This window comes from Lasioglossum baleicum, chromosome 3 (genome assembly GCF_051020765.1).
Source record: "Lasioglossum baleicum chromosome 3, iyLasBale1, whole genome shotgun sequence".
Classification (NCBI taxonomy): domain Eukaryota; kingdom Metazoa; phylum Arthropoda; class Insecta; order Hymenoptera; family Halictidae; genus Lasioglossum; species Lasioglossum baleicum.
The window spans coordinates 15492476-15512748 of NC_134931.1; the positions used below are offsets into that span (position 1 = coordinate 15492476).

Here is a 20273-nt window from a genome sequence, read left to right on the forward strand (position 1 = left end):
GAGGAACGCGCTGGATATGACTGTGTTCTCGAGCAGCTCCAATTGGCGAGCGGGGAAACGCGTGACGTGGTGCGTGCCACGGGCATTTGCGTGTTACAGCGTCGAATACGTGTCGAAACCGCGGGACGAAGTCTGTCCGGGATCAGCCGTTGTAAATTTCAGACAATCATTAGCCAACAATGTCGCTCGTTGCCATTACAGGGCACTAGAGGCCGTTGTCTACCCAGTGGCATTAAACCTTATAAGCGGCCGTCTCAGCGTGTGCGTAGACCGTAGCATTTCCATTGTGTGACGCAACCGAGAGCTGGCCTCTCCGCGGCGATTAATTATCGATGGCGAATCCAGATACGCTCGATGCGAATCGCTTGGATACGTATTTCGTTGATCCGCGGTCCGCGCGCGCATAGCATGTATACATATTCGCGGCTGCTTTTTTCTCGGGAGAGAGAGAGAGAAGATCGCTCGAAGCGATCGAAATGCTGATGAATCGCGGCGAATTTGCTCTTTAGAGATGATCGAGGAAACCCGTCGGACGCATGCAACACGGTATCGTATGTCACGGGATTTCGTCAGAGCACGCGTAGAAATCACAAGCGAATAAAATCGAATCCCTGTGACATTTTTCTAGTCTATAGACGCGGCGTTGGCAGTTTTGTGTTCAGGTGAAAGTTTGCAATCATTCTTGGCCGTCGTGTGCGCGTATCCCGTCGGAGTTTTTAGATACTGGTCGCTGGAGAAAGACTTTGATTAGTGGAGATAAATCGAATATTGCGATCGGTGAAGGTGAACCTCTATTTTGCCGTATTCGAGCTCCTGTTTGTTCCATTTTGATCGAGCAGGTTCCATACGCACGCGTTTCTCTTCGAGCCACTGGTCAAATTCAATGAAAATCTTATTAGAAATTACGGGGAACTACCAATTTCACGAAATACGATCTGCTAGAATTCTTGTGCCTCTCCGCGCCGTTGTTACAACGAGAAAGATCAGAACTTTTTTCATCATTGTTCCAGATTTAAATTATACGTGTAATCTTTGTGCTGTTTATTATAACGTATAATCCTGGGTGAAGTTTTTACCAGTTGAACAAAGTGCTCGGAGAATGGAACAGGAACAAAACAATTCAACTGCGGCTGCCATCGATAAGTAGTGACGTAGCAAAAATAGTAAATATTGACCATTTTTCTCTGAATTAAATATTTCCTGTGTACAAGTATTTAAAAAGAATAAAAGAACGTATAACATTTCCTCGATTAATGTTTCGTTTTCGAGAAAATCGAGTTTGTGAATACGAAGTAGAAATGGTTGGTCATGATCAGACGCGTCAGACGATTCCTATCCAACAGCAAGCGTCATATTATTCGTTTGCTTTTGCTTATTTTTGCAAATAGAATCACACCGTGCTTCTATCACCCGTCTTGGGACATCCTGTACACGCTTACTCATCGTTTTCCTTTCGAATCACAAATATTTGTTTTTAGAGGACCGGCACATACCATGAACACGCAGTCGTAGTTGAAGGTTTAAAAATGACAACTAAAATTGAAGTGACAAAAATGATTTGCCATATAGATATTATGACAAAGCGAAAGGATTTATTTATTGAATTAAGAAAAACGTGAAAAATTTTGATGATGTGATACAGGTTTCGCACTCCAAATTAATCCTCTTGTACATCATATTCACTTTTTCGCACTCCCAATTAACTCTTTTACAAATCAAATTCACAAAATTAACATAAAAACATTTATTCGTATTTGCTTCGTAGTAGAACCATATGTAATAGATACATATTCATCTAATCATTATGGCAATCTGTAGGAGTGATGGTTGCAACAGAATGATTAATAACATTCACTAAATAAATGTCCAAGGGTTGAAACATCTGCCAAACTATTTTTTGAACAGAATTTAATTTTTGAGGAAACTTTTGGTTGAAATAATAAACTGTGTCCTGTCCGACAAGGAGTATTACTTCTCTTTTAAGCCATCTACGAGATGAATCTTATTTGCAAAAGGATTAATTTAGAGTGCAAAACCTATATCGAACACGAATAGAAGATTAATTATTATTTAGACAGTACGGGGTCCCACGTGAAGGTCACTGTGTAATGACAATTAATACGATAGGAATGAAACTCGTTGATACTGTGTGGTGTGTGCAGAGTTGTTGAGAAACTGAGAAATTCTTTGTTCTGTTTCGCAGATCGATTGCCGCGACGAGCCGGCGATGGTTTCGGATCCAGAGAACACGGGGTGGTCTTGGTCGACTCCGACTTGTCCCGTCTCCCGCTGCCAGACCTAGTGTTGTCTGCGGTCGAGCAGGTCGAGCAGCTACCGGTCGCGGCGCCCCAGGTGACCATGTCCGCGCCAAGCAGCCCGACGAGGGACGCTGCCTTCCAGTTTCCGGAGTGCAGCAGCGATGAGGCACCGGTGCCCAGCCCGAGGCCACGGCCGCGAAGACGCAGGCTCGCCTCGGAGGGTGGCGGCGCCGTAAAGAAGGGGCCCATCGGCGAGCCGACCTGCAACAATTGCTGCGGCCACTTCAGCCAGGCCTTCAACGAGAGCCAGTGGGCGAGCGTGGGTGCCAACCTCAGGAACATCGCCGACGACTTCCACGCATCCAAGACCAAGGTCAGTGCACGGTCGATGCTTCGCGTCAACATGCTCTTGATCGATCAATTGCCTCGAGCTTACTTTCTCAATATCGTTTGGATCAATGAGTATCCGCATGCTTCAATTTTAATATTCCTTCAGTCGTTGCACTTTCGTCATTCAACGGTCAAACTAAAACTAGTATAATACATCGTTGTTGGCTGCATTTGCGGAATGTGCTCACAACGATTTATCATCGCGCATGTGTTGGCACACAATTTTTTATTAAATCTTTATAATCTTTTTTTCGAAACTCAACTTACATTGCATTTACAAAAGTTATCTATCTAATACGATTGGCACTGAGCGGGGCAAAATTAAGAAAGGTAGCGTTAATTGCTGTTGTCGATTAACATTGACCCCTAACCCCTTGAAAGGTCAACTCGGATGCAACCACCTGGTTCAATTTAATATGTTGGTTTGCAGTCTAAAATTAGTCTAAATTTGTCTCTAAAAGTAGCCTAAAATTTGTATCTACCCTAATTTGTTCCCAAACAAAACAATGTTGTTCCATTTTGAAACATTCTGTATACTCGTACATTCTTGTGAACGACATTTTTAAATTCCTTTCATAAGCAGCACGCATTGTTAACCAGAGAAATACAGTTCTGGAGACTAAACGTTTATGCTAATTTCTACATTTATGAACAATTTTAGAATTTCATTTCCCCCTCTCATAATGGTCTGGAAGCTATGTTAAACTCTATTAAGCATCCAACTTTACCGTTTCTGTCTTATAAATATATTTTACGATAATCTGCAGCCTACTTGTTGGGAATTATATTTTCGTTTCGCGCAAAACGCGATGCAATTTGGCTGGAACACCTGGTTTTGAAAAAACTTTGGGAACGCTAGAGAGGCAGCAACGTCAATTTATAGTGGCGGGAATTGAGTACTAAAATCTCGGGGATGCGAGGGAATTTCGGAAGCGCGCGTTCGCGGCATAAAATCCAGTAAATAGAGAATGATTTTGTTTTCGTTCTCCCTTCGTCGAGTTTCACCGTAAAACTCTCCGGGAACGAATATCGCAGCTCGCGTGCCATTACATTTTTCAAGCCGCGCGCTCCGAGCCGGCGTATCGCAAAGTGTTTACGACGAGAAGAGTACAGGTGTAAGGTACGCGGCGTAAAAATAATTGCGTAGCATGCCCGCTTCACGCAGCCGCCTGTCACTATTCCCGTCGTCCCCCACGATGCCTTTTATTCGTCGTAAAGCCGCCCTTGTATCGTGGTTGTTATAAAACCCGGTCGAAATACGCAGATGCCGCGCGGAGAGGAGAGGCGCGTCTCGCTCCCTACGCCGAGCATTTTACGCCTTTAATTTCTAAATTAATTTCACACCGACCTGGCGCGGCGTACCCAGAATTCTCGGGTGCCCGGTGGCGTCGTATTTTCCCCGGAACAATTCCGAGACACAACCGGTTCATATTTCATGCGATTTAGTCGGATCGATCGAAAATTCCATCGTATTTGTTCGCAGCCAATTCCGAACAATCGATTTCGCCGGAAGACTCTGCCCACTCCAGCGCGTCCCGGTCTGCGATACCGACGATTTAATGGTCTCACGAATGATTCAGTATCTCTCGTTTCGCGGCAACGCTCTCTGCGTTTCTCTCTCCGCGGAAAGAGAGAAATTGGCGGCTGGAGTGGGTCAGCCGGGGCCATAAACGCGAATTTAGTTATATCGACGGCAGCGTCGTTGTCCCACGAGCGCAATAAATATCCGCACGCCACCGTTAAGACGTCTAGTATCACTTCCACCGTGTACAACCCCCTGGTTACCCCCTCAGCCGGCCACTTCATCACTGGCCTCCCGATCACGAGGAACGCTCGATCAAATATGTATCGGCGAGCGAAGCGGTACGCCACTGATTTTACGACACGCGGTTTTTTTGTTGTTTGCCCGGCTGTATAGAAAACAGAGGGAGGAGGAGGCGAACGACAGAGGAAAGAAAGGGAATGCCTGATTCTATTTTCATAGCGTCGAGACTACGATTCGTTACGTCAGTGTCGTAAAGGGATTACGAAAACGTCGATGACAGAAGAAAAACGGACGCAGCTGTGGCTCTCTGCAGTGGCACTGGATGGCAGGAGTATATTGACAGAGCTGAGGTCAAGATGCTCCTTTCCGTGCCGTTTCTTCGAGAGACAACTAGACGGAGAGGGAAGAAGATAATAACATCGAGGGATACGCGTCTCGGTATAACGTGTTGTGCTAATGATCGAGTCGTAAGATTCAATGCGGCGGTAATAGACACTTAACCGGTGAAGAAACAGAACTAATCCCCGTCGCAATCGCTCACAATAGTATCGGCGTCGGCCGGAGCGGGAAGGATAGTTTCTTCCAGGACGATTATTACGGTCGGTCGTTCTTTTCACTGTGCGTCGACGACAAAAGAGGAGAGTCCTTTCACGGTTTTACGAGATTCCCCGTGATTTGCCGTGCCCGATTGAAAGAAAGAAGCCGAACGAGCGGTTTGCGGAGTAAGAATGGAGAGACGGAAAGAGAGGAGAGAGAGAGAGAGTGTCGAGGGTGGAACAAGGAGGAGAAAATGTGCGCGCGATGGTAGGGCGTTCCTCTCTTTTATCCCGTCTCGACTTTATTCGGTTTAAAGATCCTCGCCAGCGTGATACCCAATCCTGGAACGTCTAATTATTGCTAGTTAAGTGGTGGTAATTGAAGGGGGCGAACGGACCCGTGAAATTGAAGAAATCTCCGCGTCTTCTCGGGGCCGCCGGCTGGTCGTCGGAGATCGGATGCCGATCAGTTCCACGATTCGGTAACCCGAGGATCGACTTGTTGATAATACGAATCGCGGCGAATTCTCGGCGGGATTGTCTCTCAGGGTTTCTCCTCTGTTTGCTCTCCTACCCTCATGGGGGGATCGACGTGTCGAATTAATCCGATGACGCTAGCCCGTTCCGTCGGGGCGTCTTGTTTCGCTGTGTTCCGGATGTAGACGTGGTTTTGTCTCTTATCGCCGGCTCCTTTTCCCATTCAGTTTTATATATTTGCGGAGCTTGATACGTGCCTTTGGAAGCGTTACGCGCGCCGCGCCGGCCGATCGTAAGACAGGGGAGATCGTAAACCTGAAACTTGGTCTTAGAGTCACTTTATACGGAATAGAAACTGAAGACGATATTACTGTACAGTCCTTTACTGCCAGTTTTATGCCAGTCGTCCTGGCGGCGTTCTACCCCGACACTAATTCCACCGCCTCGGAATCGCGTGTTTCGAGTATTTCGAAATTCGCTCGCGGAAAGCCTATCCGTGTCTGTGTATAACGACCGGACCCTTTATTCATCACGAAACTTTCCCGAAAACAATTCCGGAGCGCTGCTCGTTAATATTTCATGATCCCCCCCCCCCCACCCCCCGCCCCCATCCTCGAAATCAACGACATGGGGAAAACTTTTGCCCCTTGTCTCTGTCCTCATCACAGGCAACAACAGGTGTTTCCGGCCGCATTTCGCCTCCAATTGAGTATCCGCGCGTCGCCTGTCGCGCAAACTGCTTTTACCGGATGTTGTCACGGTATAGCCGGCGTTCCCCGCGGTTTTGTCATAACGTAAACTTCTGGGATCGCGGCGGAGGCTGAGCTGATTGGAGAACACGTCGTCATGCGAAAGTTACGAGCGCGAACCCCGTCTTTCTCCATTCGTCATGGGAAGCCACCGCTTTACATATGCATGGAGAGTAAGCGAGCATGTAACGGCTAAGTGGTTACATCCCCTTACGTGAAAGTTAAATGGGCATGGCAGCACGAGCCGTGGCCACGGGCCGAGTAAATTATCTTCAATTATCTCGTGCAATCGCAGCCCTCCTTCGCTCTGACTTTTTACTCATAGCGAGCCGTTTCTCATTGATCTTTCTTGCGCTTTAGACATCTTCCGCAATTCCGCGAACATTAAATGCCCCCATTAGTTTGCACTTTTCCTGTAGAACGTGTAACTCTGGATTTCAAACTTCCAATTCTGCGCATTCTCAAATATTTTTCTGTTGATCCACGGTCCTCCGTAATTACGTAAATTTGCTTACTGCAACTTGCAAATACGTATACATAAAAAGACGAAAAAAGTGTTATAGAAAGTTTGTCAGGAAACGGTTTTGTTGCAGAATTATAAACAAATAAATATGTAACAGTTACAACAGTTTGAAATGAGCGTTCAAAAGTGCTTTTTATCATATCATATTATTTTATAATTATATGAAACATACATAGTTGCTCGTTCCGTACATACAATATTTATTTGTTTATAACTCTGTAACAAAGCGTTCCCTGTAAAACGTTACATAACATTTTTGTCTCTGTGTAAACCCCAACAGTTTGGCTGTTTAAGTTCGGGACACGCTGTACATTGTTTTGTCTAACTCTTGAAAATATCGCTTTATAGATGGTTGATAAAGACCAACTTTAAAGGTTTCGTACATTCTAGCGTCCTCGAAGTAACTCGAAAGTGTATCGGTACGACTGCAGTTGGAGAGAAGGTTGAACGCCCATAGAGGTTATTACACATCGAGTCGATGCTCCTTCCGAGAAACCGAGCGCAGATAAACTTGCCAGCGGAGGTTAGAAAATTGCTCGCCCCACGGACAGGATAAAATATTCGTTCGAGCTGGTGCAACAGATTTCCACGAACAGGGAGTAATTTACGCGGCGCGCGGCTAATGAAACGTTCCGCCGACATTTATCAGTTATTTAAACGCTCGGCCGACGCGCAAATTGATACATTAAACCCCGGTCGCTCGGTAGCATAACGGATCTCTCGGCGAAGAACCTCTTCTCCTGTTCTTTGCCTCGAGTCGGTCACAAGAAAGTCCGATCGTTCGTTCGACAGCACGCGATCCAGATTTCCTCTGTCCAGTGTTTACGTCTTATTTCCACCTACCGCGAATCCCTGCCAATCGTACCCTCGGATTTTATCGTCGGTTGCGGTTCCACGGTGCGTTGCGCACTTGCTACCTGGCTGGGCTCACGGTGTCCCGACCGCAGACCCGCGTTTTCCAATGGCTTTTTCTTACGTTGCTCGATGAAACGTCGACCCGATCGGCCGTTTCCACGGCGAGCAGTGCAATTACGTTGCACAATAATCCCCCTGGCTTCCAGTAGTCGCGAGCTAGCCTGCCTCGCTTCCACGCAAACATGCAGAGCCATTTATTTATCCTTCGCGTCGTTGCACCGAGCCGCGCTGCGCCAGGCCCAACACACCTGGGCTAGCCGTGTAATGGTTATCGCGAGAAGTGCGCGTAATTGCCGCGATTTTTCCTCGGAGCTCGTAACTTTTGATACAAATAAGTCATAGTATTGCTCCCTAACAACTGTCCTCTCTATACTGTGCTATCTTGTTATCGGTACAAGTTATTTTCAAGAGTATTGGTCAAAAGCTTCCATAGTTTCCTAAAGTATTAAGTCGCAGCAAAGGGCCTATCATCATAGATATATTTCCTACTCGCGTTATCTAGAAAAGCTCTGATTAATCGGGATGTTGATCAAATTTTCGGGTGTCCGGTCTCGGATCCGCATAAATCTCCTAAGCGCGTCTGGACGCAGCGATTTGCGTCGTAATTTCCTGCTGTGCGTCTGGACGTACAAATTAGCGTTCGTGACGACTGGAGTATAAAAGGCCCCAGGATCGCAAAACAAAAAAAGATTCCACATTCAGGGGTTTGATTTGAGAAGACCAGTTTCAAAGTGATGGCCGACCTGCCGCGGCAGGTTCGATTAAATTTGCAGCGTACTTTCCGAATCTCCGATGCCCTTCCGGAACCGCGTGAATTAGGGTTGCCGGCGATGCGTAAGGGCGAGCCAACACGGCGCGGCGCTAATCCTCCCATTAGTCACCGACGCGGCGTAACGCGTTACCAAACGAGAACAGAAACGCAACTGGGACGTAGAAGAGGACAAATAGACAAGAAGGAAAAAGACCGAGAAGAGGCATAGTCTTGTTCTTGAGCAATCCGCCGGCGCGAATAATTAAAGTTTACAGTTCCGACGCGCTAGTCGCCGCGCCCCGGCAACGTAATCCTCGCGACCTGGACGCGAATAAATTTCGCGTTTACTGTCGACGAAGCGCGAGCGAAACCTCTCCGTTGCTCAAGCGGGCGTTCTCTTCCGGGCCCCGAGCAGTAAAACCCGACCGCCAGCTTTTCATACGCCTAATGTCGGCGGAGAGAAAGTACACGCGCAGCGAGTACACTGCGGTCGCAGGTGGCTCGATAAACACTCGAGACGCGTGACACCTTAACAGACTTCAGGCATCACGCCCAGGTCTTGTCCGGAAAATAGATAAACCGAAGAACTGATCACAACCGCTAGAAAGAGGAAGAGAAACAGACAGAGTATTTTGTTTTCGATATCCTTCAGTTTGTTGATGTTCAAGCAGTGAATGGAATTATTAATGGTTTATAAACGAACCGTGTATTCGACAAAACATATTGCATGTAACACAAACGATGTTCAATCAACGGCTGACCAATTCTCAGCATGAAAATTTCTGAGTCACATGGCTTTGAGTCCAGTTCGCGAGTACTTCATCAAAGCAGAAAAGAACATTTAAAGAACATGTTTGTATAGTTTAACTTGATGGAAGCTTATTTGAAGATGTGCGCCTGCAGACTGAAAATGAACCTCTAAGTTTGTGTAACATACTGCCCGAAATATTCTGACAATGTCTTACAGCGTTTATTTTCACGAAGGTGGTTTCTGGGAGGTTTGATTTCGGCATGACGATCGACAATGATGGACGTTAAAGTACGGCGCATATTCAAATCAGCGATGCATCGAATATCAGTGGTGGTCGTAGCCCCTTAGCGGCAAAAGTAGGAGGCGCCGCAACAGAATCTCACAGGAGAATTCGACGAGTGAAGAAACAAGAACGTGAGGAAGAGGAGAGAAGGGACACTATATTAATTGACGAGGAGGACTCCCACGAGGAGAGTCCATAGTCCATAATTCTTTCTTAATGTGACGCTTTCCTCTGGCTCGTCTTGCTTCACCCTCGAGCATATCCGCGTAATCTCTTCTCCCTCATCGTGGCCCGCCAGGCCGAGTGTTTTTCTCGTCTCTGTATACAGAACGACCGGAGAAGGAAATACGAGCGGTGTCGGTGTGGAGGCGTGGGGCAGATCGAACCCGACGATGACCAGATATTATGACCACCCCATAAAAGCTTCTCGCTCGGAGATTGAGCTTTCCCCGTTTCTCGGGCGTTTATTATTGCACGTCCGGCCACCACGAGTGGATTAAGACGAAACGAGGATCGGAAGTCGCGCGGTCCCCGTGACCCCGGGGGTGTGATCGAGGAAACAAAGGAGAGAGGGGACCTCGTATACTGATTGCTAGCGAAAGGACACACACGCGCGTCGAATATGGGGAAACCGAAATGATCGCTAGCGGGAAATATTAATCGGGAGCAGTTTATGGCTTAGGGATCGATTCCGATTCCCGATCTCGGACCGATTAATATTTTAACGAGGCGGACTTGATTCAATCCTCCTCGAGGAATGAATAATTCCGAGAACAATTGGGATCGTTGACGGTATCGATAGTCTTCGTCGAGCTGGATTCTATCCTTAATGAGTAATTGGATAATGAATCGCATGCCGAAGTTATAATGGAAACCTTTTGTGGAGGGTGTTGATCGGAGGGGCGGGGTTGACGGTCGATTCTTCGAGAGTCCGCGAACCGTGAGGATCCATGGAATTCTTCAAAGTAGAAATTAATTGACAATTAACCGGCATTAATGCGCTGCCATCGGATTTGTGTTTCGCGCGAATGGAACGAGTCCCGGGAGAGGCGGCGGTGGACTTTAATCGCGTCGCTCCACCCCTCGAGGGTATCGTCTGCTCGTGTAAACTCGAAGGGATAAGGGAACTCGATAAAAAGAGACCGTGATGCTTTCTCTACGCTGGAGGCTCAGCCGCAAGGAGTGTCGAATCGACGGTAATTCCGTCCAATTAGAACACTCCCAATTAGGAGTCAGGCTCTCCGCGTCTTCTTTCTACGTGCCCTTTTTTACCCCTGAGTCCTGACTTCTCCAGCAAGCAGCGCAACAATTTCGCCTTAAAGACATCTTCGAGGAAAAACGGAAATGCTTGAACTCTGCTGGGACGTCTTCCCATTCAATTAAGAATTTGTTACGTTAATAAACGCGTATTACCACTACATGCAGCCTGGTCTACATTCAATTGTAAAATACTGATGTAATACACAGTAATGTTAATTGCTATTAACAAACATTTTCAGCGGCGTATTGTCTTTTCATGTAATTTTAATTCCTCTTAATACCGTCTTGATACTCTAACGAGAGATTTAGAACGATCAACATTGTGATGCATGTTTCTGATCCTTTAAAGTATCTCTTTCTTTCATATAATGCAAACTGTATTTGGAATAGTGGTACACTATAAAAATGGACCCCATATGAAATTAGATAAAAGAGATAGAATAAAATATTGCTTAAATAATTTTCTAAGTTTAGAGCTAGCTACCGCCACAATTCCAGATACCCAGCCTACTAATCACCGACCTGTGCGTATCATTGCACAAAATCAGAACAGTCGGAAGTGGAGTAGGCATATACTGACGGACGGCTTGTCTGCATTGCGTGTTTCAGGCCGCCGAGATCGAGAAGTCAAGACTGCCGGCGCTGAATCCAGGTTTCGCAGGCGGCAACAACAACAACACCGGTTCCACGGACAGTATTCTTTCGTTGCTGATCCCGGCGCCGTTGCGCGAGACTCTGTGGACGACGGTAGCCCTGTACCTCGGATGGAGGCTGGTCTCCCGCCTTCGATAGATGTTACGGTCTCGTCCTATCGTCGTCGCCGGCGACGAAGGCGATGCCAGAACTCGAAGAATGATCATCGACGCTTGGAACGGCACCAGGGATAGCCATGACGACCGAGCGTCGTCACCCGGTGAACCGGCAACTGGTCCTTCCAGCCCGTCGGGGATTCCTCTTCAGGGTTACGACGCTCCTGGAAGTTCTTCCAAGATCGATGCCACGGCTAGGAGAATTGCAGAGAGAACGAGCGTCCGTGCACCATTCTGCGGAGCTGCGAACAAGGTCAGCCGACCGATGGGGAGCCGGAATAGTAGGCTCCGCGTGGACGGTCCCCGTAGGACGTCCTACCGCAACAATCAACACGATCTGCATTACGATTACGTATTTTCTATGTACACGTGTATTTGACGCCTCGCGATCGAGATTGCACTTGAACCGTTTCGGTGATTGGCCCAAATCGTCCAGGACCCTTCGTGGAAGAACGAAGGATCCGCCAGAGACGATCGGAGAAATGAGTAATGATCAATGAGTAGTAGACGAAGGCGGCGAGGATGGGAACTTGTCGGTTCCTCACTGGTCGCGGAGTCAGAGCTACCCGAAGGCAATTACCGTTTGATGTTTCCTATATCTAGCAGTTCGATGATCAAAATGATCGCACGTTCCCGTAGCTCTGACTTGATCGACGATCGAGGAGCCGCGCGATTTCGCGATTCTCGCCGACGCGCTCCGACAGATCTCGGGGTCTCATCTAGATTCACTGATTCTCGAGAGATCCCGGCCGTGATCATGACGATCCGCGCCAGACGTTGGCTCCGAGCGTTCCAGGTGCAATCTCGCTCGTCGCGCGGCGGACATGATCGAACAGACTGTTTTTGTTCGACCGTGCCGATCGTTCGCCTTCCAGCCTCACGTCATGGTGAAGGTAAGAGGGCCGAAACGAGCTCGCCTTGCTAGTAGAACAGAATCGAGGTTCGTGACGGCGAGCGGATCGTGACACGGGTCTAGGTGAGGGTGACGGGGAGCTAAGGACGAGATCCAAAGAGGACTTAACCCAATAATCAAATGATGATCTCATTACGGATATAAAATAAAGAGAATTAAATAAAGTAGTGTGATTACGGGAACGGAACAGGCAGGCGCGGGTTTATCATTTCGCTTTCGTTTTCTGTTTTTGTCTCTGTTTCGTTGATTCTCTCTCTCTCTCCTTTTCTTTCTCTCTGTCTCTCTGTCTCTTTTCTCTCTCTGTTGTTTCGAAACACTTGTCTGTTCCGTTCCCGTCGGTAGGAAGTATATCGACGTGCTTGTAGATAACGCGGTTACCTAGCCGATACAGGCAGGACAGAACTCTATCTGGGATATAATGACAAACGTCGCCATGTCGTCTTAAGAAACGGTCGTCGGTCGTCGAGCGGATGTTGGACACCGGGAGATCGGCGCGTGATTTTAGCAAAATTTGCACGAAATTGTTTGAACCGTTGAGTGTGCGTGTGTGTGTATTCTTTGTTTCCCGTAGGGAGGAAATAATAGCGCGTCGTGACCGTTTTCGGACAGAAACAGCCGTATCCGACGGGTTGATCGGCTCGACGAACGGGATCGTCGGACGTCCATGGCGACGATAGAATGTCGTCTGTATATAGAAAGTATCTCTAGAGGGAGAAGTCTCTCAGTGTATTCCAAAAAGCTAAAATGACGAAAAAGAGAACACGATGATTATTAAAGCGCGATATTGAGCAGGTAGGGGAAACGAGCGAGGACACGATAACGCGAGAGGGGAGCAACATATTTGTATTTGTATAGAGGATTTAAACTAAAATAATAAAATTCAGTGATAAGTCGACGTTTATAATTAAAGTAGATAATCGATAGGCCGAGGATCGCAGCATCTTAATTGGCTAGCTGCGACTCCCGTGGACAGTTTTCGAATGATCTCCGGTAGCTTAGCTCTTAGTGGCGCCCTCGTCCACGATGGACGCCTTCTACGACACGCCGGAACTGGGCTTTTCTAACCCTTCCTCCAGCGTGTCGTTCTCTCTCTCTTTCTCTTTTTTTCTCTCTCTCTCTCTCTCTAACTCTGTCCTTCATTTCTACCTCCCGAGACCCCTTCTCCGGATTGCTCTTTGAATTTCGCACGGTTTCTGGTGCTGCTTCTTTCATCGGTCTTCATTTCGATCATTGCCATCGCGCTCCATTACAAAATCGTTGGTCATCTTTATCTCTTCTCTCTTCGGCACATTGATCGACCATCACCATCACCGTTCATCAACGTTTCTTCTGGTTTCATTGTTTGTCACTCGTCGATCCTTGCAAATCTGTAGTTAAACGTTTAGCGTATTCTAGGTCTCATTGTTTGTGTTCGCGGTTCGGCGCCGAAATTCTCGCGCGACCGAGACGTTACTTCGTTCGTAAGTGTTCGAAGAGGAATTTTATAAATAAAGGATAGTTAACAATCCCTGTCAGGGCACGGCCGCCCGGCGAGCTCGACAGGGTAGAACCAAAATCATCACAAGGCTGTCGATACGATAGTATATTCCCGTGGACCGTTCTATTTGTCTCTCTATCTGTCTCTGTACTCCCGAGTAAAGACTTCTCTGTGTTTTTATTATTATTATTATTATTATTATTATTATTATAAACTATTAATAACTTCTTCTTTTGTTTTACTACGATTGCTATTATTATTATTTTTTACTTCTTTTTTTTTTGTTTGTTTGACTCTTTCTCTTCCACCCTTAAGGTAACAGATAAGGTTTTTCGTCACATACTACGTCGAAGTATTCCAGTGTGTAGAAAGTATAGTATTTATTTATAGGTAACAAAGAGAAACGCATATTTGTCCACCGTCTAACGGGAAAACGATTTTTCTGACGTGAGACGCGAATACTGCCATTCGTCTTTAAAGCTAAACAATCGCGCGAGGTGTGTTGTAGGTGAAGCCCTTGACCCTGTTCGAATGCTTTCCTTCGAAGAGGCATGCCAACCCTTTTTCGAAAGTCAATACCGTAGGTGTCCTCGTCCGCGAGGAACGATCCCGTAGGAACAAGCGTTAGAGGTCCCATAGTTCAGGAGGGTGAAAAACAAATCTAGAACATTCGATGTTACAGGTAACAGAGTAACAAAAAGGGGAAAAGTTTACGAATCGTTTCATCGACAACGCTAATCCGAACCGTTCGGCCGATGAACTATTACATAGATTCTTTGATGTTCTCGTAATAGTAACTTAACTATTAGGCTATTCTTTATCGAGACACTTCAGAAATCAACGACATTTCTGGGGAGCACAAGTTCTGCGGTGAGCCATTCCTCCTATTCGTTCTGCCGATCTTCAAATTCGAGTAGCCGAGACTAGCCCTTTATCGTTCGCCCCTCGTTGTTCGGCTAATGTAAAATTCGAATCGAGATTAGGATAGTTTAAAGCAGAGTATAAATTGTATTTTAATCGTATTTCGTAAGGTTCTAGGGAAACGTTGACAATTTCAGCCTAGCGAGGTTGTCGCTATGGTCGTCTCAGTACAAGCCGGAACGTGGTCAATTTGGCAACGCTCAGTCCGGTTTGAAGTGATTTGAAGTTGCCGCGGTTATATCACGGCCGTCTCTATATGCCACTGCGTATATGCAGTAGTTTGATCGGACCAGCTGATCCGACTGATGTCTGTATGCGGTGTTGCCACATTACATGTTCCAGCCTGCACTAGAGTTGTGTTACAAAGTCACCGGAAAACAAAATTTGAACCGTTTCCGCAATGTTAATTCTGAACAATTGAATGTCGCAAGAATCTGTCAGCAAATCGAACAAATCTGAGTATTGCATGGAATCACGCCAAGTTGAAATTGTCGATCGTTTCGCGTGTCCCCGAGTTCTGTCGAGTTCCGCCTCCTCGTTCGACAGAAGATCCTTCGTGTGGGTTCAGCAGCAACTTGTCTCCGGCTTTCGTCACTTAGAATCTCTACTATGTTTTCGATCAAGTTTTCTTCTCTTCTCTCTGTTTACCCGAGGAGGGGGTAGACGCGAGAGCGAGCAGGATCGTCGTACAATTGTGATGTAATAAGATAGTAATTGCCATTAATCGGCGCGGCGCGGAGCCGGCCGGACTTAGGGCTCACGCGCGCGAAAGTTAAATATTATTAAAAATAGCATTCCGACCAAAGGAAAGAGGAGAGAAAAGTTTGTTAAATGGAACGCACGCGAGCGAGCGAGTGCGCGCGCGCGCGCGCGAATTCGCAGAGAGAGATAGAACAAAATGTTTCTGGATCTCTCTTTCTTTTTCTCATTCTCGTCTGCGCGTGACGAAGTATACAAACGAGTCAACGAAAGACAAAGGAAATATACGCACGCGAAACAAAATAGAGCACCGACACAAAACAAGAACAAATTTTTGTCCCGTGTACATTATCCTGTAGTGAGTTTCAACAAAAACGCAAAACAGAAGCTATCCATTAGAACCGACGCGACGATAGAAGCTACAAAACTTAACGGAACCGTAAAGAATCGCACGACGTTTACGACAAACAAGAAAGAATAATACCGTGACCACTGAGAAACGCTTTTGTACATAGTCGCTTGTTGTTCGTGGGGCCGTACCATAACCTTCTACGGTTTCTATATTCCCCGCCCTGCCGCACCCTTTGTTGTTTTCGTGTTCTTTTTTTTTTTAATTTTTTACGTCTGTAGTCCCCTCCGTTTTAATTCTCTTTTGTTTTTTTTTTTACCACGCTTTAGATACGGTAAAACTCAGTAGGAGCATTTTGTACGTAGCGTAGTAGTCAGCCATATTTGAGAACGTATTAATTATATAAATAAACATGGATAAAAATATATTAATAATGGAAAACACCTATATATATATACATATATATATATATTTTAAAGTGGTATATTTGGATATATATATATATTATCGAAATACTATTTCGAGACCTACCGTGAGATATAAAATTATGATGGTAGTGTTGTATATCTCGAAAGGGCGAGCCTGTGGATAAAGTGAATTAGTATGACGGAGATGTTTCTCGCTTGGAGACGATGACTTTTCCATTGATGAGATTGACGAAGATCGGAGAACGGCAGCTGCGAGGCTGACACGTGAAAGAAAAAGCTGTAACTGTGACTATGTGGATCGTGGGGGGCAGGCTGTGTTGCAATTTCTCATCTTTCGATCGCATCCATCCCGCTCGAGGTATCGATGGCTCTCGTTGCCATCGACCAAGGGCTAACCAGACAAAATACCGTCAGCAAAAAGCGGAGATAGAACAAGTTTCGTACCGAGATATAGATTCAGACAGAAGTTCTCAGTCAATCGAGTCGCAACCTTCCTGCTGGTCATCGAGAAAAACCACGGAAATAGAATATCCAATGATCGTAATGGAAAAGAAAAAGTAGCATTCAGCCGTAGGATCACGAATAACTAACGTAAAGCAGCCCGCCCGTCCGAGATCCCCGCGCGTCAAAGCGTCACTGTGATCTCGTAATTATTAATGAAATATCTGATTATTGTAACGAATAATCGTATTGAATATTATAATGTATCCTCCGTGACCCCCTTCCAGTCCCTCTCCTACACCCATTCCCGAATGACCTTTCTCCTCGGAGAGTAAGAGAGAGAAAAAGACCCCCCGGCAGACGCAGCACGTTCGTTTCTCGCATCGGGATCGAGCGTCCTGAATCTCTCGATTTTTTCTTTTCGCACCGTCTCGTGTCATCTCGAGTCCATCCTCCCTCTGCTCCCTAACTTCCTTTTGTTTTCTTGTCCCCTCCCTTTCCTCATCACCCAAGAAAACGAACCATTTAGCTCGTAATCGTATATTAAGTATATTGTAACGAAACTTTCGAATGATCTCTCAGAGGTGTGCGCGTTCAGCGAGAGTTGCTCGATCAATGACCTCTGTTTCTCTCTCTCCGTGTTTCTCTTACTTTTTGTTTTTTCTTCAACCTCCACCACCTCCTCCTCCTTCTCCCCTTCTTCCTCTACTCCCTCTTCTTCTTCTTCGTCTTCTTCTTTCTCCTGGTCCTTCTTCTTCGTTTTTCACCGTCCCCCTGCCCTTGAACTCGTTCAGGTCGAGAAACAGACGACATTGGCGCATGCTCGCTCGCTCGCGATCGCACCCTCGATCTTATTTTTCTTCGTTTTCTATTTTTTCGGATTTTTTCTTCATTTTTTGGTGTCTCCTTTCTCGAGGAAGAAAGTGTGACTCGAACGTCGAAGAAAAGGAAAGCGAAGTCACCGTTCGACGCGGATAAAAGCTACGTTCCCAGCGAACGATCTACGTTAGATTCGACTGCAACGAGGATCGATTGCCGCGCGACGCTTTGTCGATATCGGTTTCATTCGTCATTATTATTTCTACTATACATTGCTATATCGCGTCGAAAACTGCAATCGAGGTTCGCGACAAACCACCCCCTCTGACGATCGACTAGTCTTTATCGGACCAATCAACTGAGATTTTTATATCGTTTCCTCTTCCTTCATTTTGTATTTGTTTTTTTCTTGATACTTTCTCTGGCATCGACGTTCCTTTTGTCCCGGAACTCTCGACTTCTCTTTCGTTCCCGCGTGCATCGAATTCGTTTGACGCTCTTCACCGTCACACACGTCCACTCTCGTTCATTTCCACGTTCGCGAAAACAAATCGCACTAGACAAATAAATATTCAGATGGGATGCGCAGCGTTCTTCTTTTTTTCGCAAAGAGAAAGATAGTTAAGATAATTTTTCGTCGCGAGGACGCTTCGGCATCGAGCGATGCGACGTCGAGCTCGAATGCGTTATTTTTTTATACATTCTTTTTTTACCCACCCAGTAAGATTTTTCTATCGAACGATCGAATTAACATAGCCACACACCGTAGACGATAATCTTGATCTTTCCGACAGTATTTAAACCGGGGCTGGTCGCTCTGAGATTGATCTTCGCCGTGGCCCCGGTTCAAATAACAATATAAGAAGAGAAACGAATGTATTTGTATGTATTTAACGAAAAGAGGGAAAGGACGGAGAAAAAAAAACGTGCATAAAAAATCTGATAACACACTCTACACACACACACACACACATGCCTATTCTACACTTTGTACACGTACACGCGATACGAGGACACAACACATGAATGTTATTGTCGACGTATAATTGACGTATAAATAACGCGTAAGATCTAACGGCAGAGGATAACTAAGGAAAATAACGAATAAATAAATAAATAAATAAATAAATAAATAAATATGAAATATAGGGAGAGGTTTTATTTGCTCAGACTGTCTAAGTTTTGCCATAGGAAAACGAGAAAGGGAAGGAAATGCGAAGGAGAAATTGTATCGACTGTTCGCGCGTTTTTTATCTGAATGTGTACTGCTGGTCGTGCGTCTAGAGTAACGTTTTTTAAGGAACTGCGATGTTTTTGTCCGTCGTTCCAGCCACTGTATTCCAGGTGCCAACCGGTTGCAAAAAGCCACAAGAATCTCGTTCGTCCGAGCGGAGTGCGTCGTGTCGCGAGCCGAATTCGCGACCGACGGTATTTCGTTTCGATACTCCGTTTTCGATCTCTCGGCGTGACTCTATCGGCGCTTCTAATCATTTATTTGATCGGCCTACAATCCGTTTATTTATCGTGTAACTTGTGTTCGAAATAAACAGAAAACAGACAAAATCGATAACAGAGTGCCTCGACACTTACTTCAATACAGGCTCTTCCAGAAATGTACTTCCTTCAAAGAACTGATTCCTGAACGAAAAATTCCTTTAGCGAAAAACACGGGCCAATCAGAGCGCGACTACTGGCATTGGTCGAGTTGGAATTTGTTCTCTGTAGCCGTGCGCTGATTGGTCCGTGTTTTTCGTTAATAACTCGAGAACAGAGCCGCGGAGAACATTTTCGCAAAAGAAAAAGTTACTTGAAATCACTTGCAAAGAGATACATTTTTGGGACACCCTGTCTTCCGACAAACCTACTTTGCATTCTTAGTGTTTCGGTAATAGTCGACGAGTCACGTGCGAGAGACCGCATCCACCTGTTAATATTCGACTGTGTGTAACCGTCTTTGATGTGCTCCACTTAACAAAAGTAAGACACGATGTTCGTAGTCCGTAAACTTGCATATTAAGCCGCTAAAAATCGAAGAAAAGCAAGAAAAAAAACGTATATAAGAAGTAACGTTACCTATAGCCAAATGTCCCGTGGACCATATAGACCGCCGCGATCTGTTCGTAACGATTAATTGCGAGAGAGAAAGAGAGATATAGAGAGAGTGAGAGAGAGAGCGAGCGCGGATACGGATCCACTCGTGTGTGCGTATGCGGAGAGTGCATGGGCGTCGAGAGAATTGCAGAGAGAGAGAGAGAGAGAGACGAAGGTAGAAATCGAACACGACACGAGCGTTCGAGAAATCTCGCGAAACGAAACTAGGGGAGGAACGAGCAATTTGACTAGTAGAAAGTGAAAAAAAATTAACAGATAAAGAGGCGAAAGAGAGAACAAAGAAAGGGGATGTGACGTCTCTCAAGCCGTTTGTAAAGCTCGCAGCCAACTTGTGATAGAGCCTGGACTCGTAGCAAAAGGAGAAGAAGAAGAAAAAGAAAAAGTAAACTTTGTTCGCGCTTGTTTTTCTTTCCGTTTTTTTTTCTGCTCTCGGAAAAGTTAGCGAAAATAGACGTAACGCAGAGAGGGTGAGCGACGTATCGCAGAAAGAAACACGGACGAAAAATAAAAGGGAACGAAAACAGCACAGCAAACGAAAGAAACAGAGAGAAATATATATGTAGGACAACCTGTCGCGGTGTTATGCTTATATAGAGGCGTTGTTGTTAGCGACGCGGAACGAACGAGCAACAAATGTGTGTATAGGA

At 45.9% G+C, this 20273-nt stretch overlaps 1 protein-coding gene across 1 annotated transcript in view; it reads left to right on the forward strand.

Annotated features, from left to right (window-relative positions):
- Window positions 1-19921, forward strand: part of LOC143221769 (uncharacterized) — a 35877-nt gene extending 15956 nt beyond the window's left edge. Inside the window, exons 2-3 of the mRNA XM_076447257.1 lie at window positions 2204-2631; window positions 11268-19921. Of these exons, the coding sequence (XP_076303372.1) occupies window positions 2204-2631; window positions 11268-11450 (611 nt within the window). The 3' untranslated portion in view covers window positions 11451-19921. The remainder of the gene's footprint in view (window positions 1-2203; window positions 2632-11267) is intronic.
- Window positions 19922-20273: the final 352 nt, after the last annotated feature.